Here is a 3,052-nt window from a genome sequence, read left to right as displayed (position 1 = left end):
TCGACGGCAGGTGAGAGGAGCAACGCAGACGGGCCTGCCATCGTCGAGGATTTGATCCACACCTTGCTCAACTGCAGGCACAAGAAAGATCCTCATCGTGCCAGACGCCTGCTTTCCTTCTTGCTTGACTGCCATGTGGTATTGGGCAACCATGTCGTCCCTATGCTCATGGACTGCGGGTGCTTGCCCGACGCCCATTGCATCTCCGACCGCTTGCTGCACCGCAATGAGCATTCGTGGACAAAGCTCATATCCGGCTATGTCGGTTCCTGTGAACCGCATTACGCCTTTGAGCTCTTTCACAGGATGCAGTATGAGGATTGTGTACAGACTAATGTGTATACTTACCTGGTCCTGATCAATGCTTGCTCTAGCTGAAAGATACTGACAGAGGTAGAGAATTGCACACTGGCATCACCATCAGGGGATTTGAAAAATACTTTTTTATGGACATATCCAGTGATGGGTGACACACTAGTGGATATGTATGGCAAATGTGGATCTCTTGCCGAAGCTCGGCAGACAGGCCACCAGATCCGAATGTGGTGTCATGGAATGTCCTGATGTCTGGTTATGCAGATCATGGCCTTCATCAGGAAGGTAGACAGTGTCTGCGGCAAATGCTCATTCAAGGCATATCTCCCAATCTTGTAACATATATTTGCAGCTTGAAAGCATATGGCACTGGAAAAACTCTAGAAATAGGAAGAGAAACACATACTGAAATTGTCAAAAGGGGTTTGGAACGTGACCCTTACATTGGCAACACAGTACTCGATATGTATGTAAAATGCAGCTCCTATACAGAAGCAAACATAGTGTTTGACAGGCTACCTGTCCAAGATGCAGTCTCGTGGGCAGCCTTGATTTCAGGATATGCCGAACATGGTCTTGACAGGGAAGTGCTGGAGTGTTTCAAACATATGCAGCTCCAGGGTGTAAATTCTAGTTCTGCTACATATGTTCTCTGCTTGAAAGCTTGTAGTGCTGTAGGAGCACTAGTGATAGGTAGAGAAATACATGCTAATATCAGGGAGATGGGATTGGAAACGGATTCCTTTGTACTCAGTGTTTTAATAGATATGTATGGTAAATGTGGCTCCATTTCAGGATGGGAGGTTTTTGACCGGTTTCTTTCTCAAGATAGTGTATCCTGGACAGCGATGATAAAGGCTATTGGTGAAAACCACAAAATTGACATGGCTATCCAGTGTTTTGAAGACATGCAACAACAAGGTGTGAAGCCAGATGCTATCATGTTCACATGTCTTTGGTTGCATGTAGCCATGCCAGTTTGGTGGCTAAGGCACAAGAATACTTCAAGCTGATGACAGAAGTACATGGTATTGAACGAATATTGGATCGTCACTCCTGTATGATTGATCTTTTTGCATGGTCAGGACACATTTCTGAGGCAGAGAAGTACACTTCAGTCTTGCAATGTCCCCCCATCTAAGGTAAGTTTAATCCCCTTGCTCAGTGCCTGTAAAATCTATGGGAAAGTGGAGTTAGGACAGAGATGTTTTCAGCAGCTTGTGGAGGTGAACCAAGATGATGCTGCTTCTTACTTGCTCATGGCAGACATTTATGCAAGTGCTGGAAAATGGGAGGATGCCAATTCAGTAGAGGAGGAGAAGAAAATTTCAGGGGCAAAGAAAAAGTTTGCTAATGCACTGATTGAGGCGAGTGAAACACTACGTGAATTTGGTGTGGGTCTTACTGAGGATGTGGCAGAAGCTGTAGAAGTTCTCAGTTTATGTATTAGGGTAGAGGGTTATGTACCTAATTTGATTCTGTACATGAGACATACATGTAAAGAGGAGAGAGAACTATCTCATCAATCTGTACATTAAGTAGGCCTTCAGGCCAACATTACACTTTGAAGACCAGAAGCTTATGGAACACTTGCATGTTAAGCCCACTTTAATGCACCTATGTGCAGTTAAAAGGCTTGTGTTCAACAATAGGCCCACAGGACCAAAAGCTTGTGGAAGGCTTCAATTAGCCACATAAATGTACTTGTATACTGGAATAGCAGGTATGGTATTAGCATGAGGTGCATCAATATTGTGCAATTTGATAGTGATTCATATACAAACAATCTGGGAGACCAAAAGCTTGCGGAGAACTTCAATTAGCCCAGATTAGTGTACTCATATGCTTGAGTACTGGGCACGTTATTATGTGTAAACAATCCTGTGGTTTGTGCAAACGAAAGCTGTACACTCACTGAGTGAAAGAGAGTATGATAGAATATATAGATAGGGGCAAAAATTAAAATGTAATACACATGATATTGGGATTGAACTGAATGTAAGGCTTGAGTGCACACGTAATCTTGGAACTAAAGTGGATGAGAATGCCACAAAGTATCCAAGCCTCAGGATAGCTACTGTTAAGAAGACATATAGGTCATAGTAGGAAATGTTACACTTATATATTGGTTGGCAAGAATTAAAAATTTCCAAGAGGGCTCAAGAGATTAGGGTTGGTTTCAGACTTGTTTGCCCAAGAGGAGTTGAGATGGCAAGCTCAACACGTGCGGACATTGATGATGGACCGCTTGGCTAGATGGGTCCGCATGTCTATACTTAGCATGTTGATGGTCATTATGATACTCACATGGCCATTGACTTATCACTTATTATATTTAGTTTGATATACCTACTTACAACTGGCAAAGATATAGCGCCAGTCGATTAGTGTAGTGTATTATGCACTCTTTGACTTAGTAAGCCACTTTTTTTAATGCTGTATCTTATCCACACTTCATGTATATTGTAGTGTGTGGAGAAAGATGAAGAAATCAGTAATAAAACGTTTTTGGTTTCTATATTTTTTATTGTGTTTTTGAGTGAGCTTCCACTTGTGTATACAGTGTGTGTTTGGTATAGTAGCTCAAGCAAGTATCCCTACCACGTGATTCTTGATATGGTATTAGAGCCGCACCACAGAGACTGATTTTGAAGGTTGAAGTGAAGGAAAAGAAGCAATGTTCGAGTAAGCAAGCAATGAGTAAGAAGCTCTCTCATTCTTTCACTCTTTCTCTTGG

The 3,052-nt window shown here is 42.4% G+C and overlaps 1 protein-coding gene across 1 annotated transcript; it reads left to right on the top strand.

Annotated features, from left to right (window-relative positions):
* Positions 1–494: 494 nt before the first annotated feature.
* LOC148025725 (putative pentatricopeptide repeat-containing protein At3g23330) lies at positions 495–2,013 on the top strand. The gene is made up of 4 exons (XM_087692011.1): positions 495–1,292; positions 1,401–1,457; positions 1,518–1,758; positions 1,943–2,013. The coding sequence occupies exons 1-4, from the start codon at positions 495–497 to the stop codon at positions 2,011–2,013; spliced, it is 1,167 nt and encodes a 388-aa protein (XP_087548137.1).
* The last annotated feature ends 1,039 nt before the right edge of the window (positions 2,014–3,052 follow it).

Source organism: Lygodium microphyllum, chromosome 14 (genome assembly GCF_053477565.2).
Source record: "Lygodium microphyllum isolate KBCC chromosome 14, Lygodium_microphyllum_v1.1.10, whole genome shotgun sequence".
Taxonomy (NCBI): Eukaryota; Viridiplantae; Streptophyta; class Polypodiopsida; order Schizaeales; family Lygodiaceae; genus Lygodium; species Lygodium microphyllum.
The sequence above is the reverse complement of the archived record's forward strand: the minus strand, read 5'-3'. Positions and strand labels throughout refer to the sequence as shown.

What these genes read in the sequence shown, in the direction of transcription:
- LOC148025725 (XM_087692011.1), top strand. Translation starts at nt 495, where the DNA reads ATGTGGATCTCTTGCCGAAGCTCGGCAGACAGGCCACCAGATCCGAAT. An exon ending in GCAATGTCCCCCCATCTAAG is followed by an intron (nt 1,458 to 1,517) that starts GTAAGTTTAATC and finishes GAGTTAGGACAG; the next exon opens with AGATGTTTTCAGCAGCTTGT. An exon ending in TGTAGAAGTTCTCAGTTTAT is followed by an intron (nt 1,759 to 1,942) that starts GTATTAGGGTAG and finishes ACCTATGTGCAG; the next exon opens with TTAAAAGGCTTGTGTTCAAC.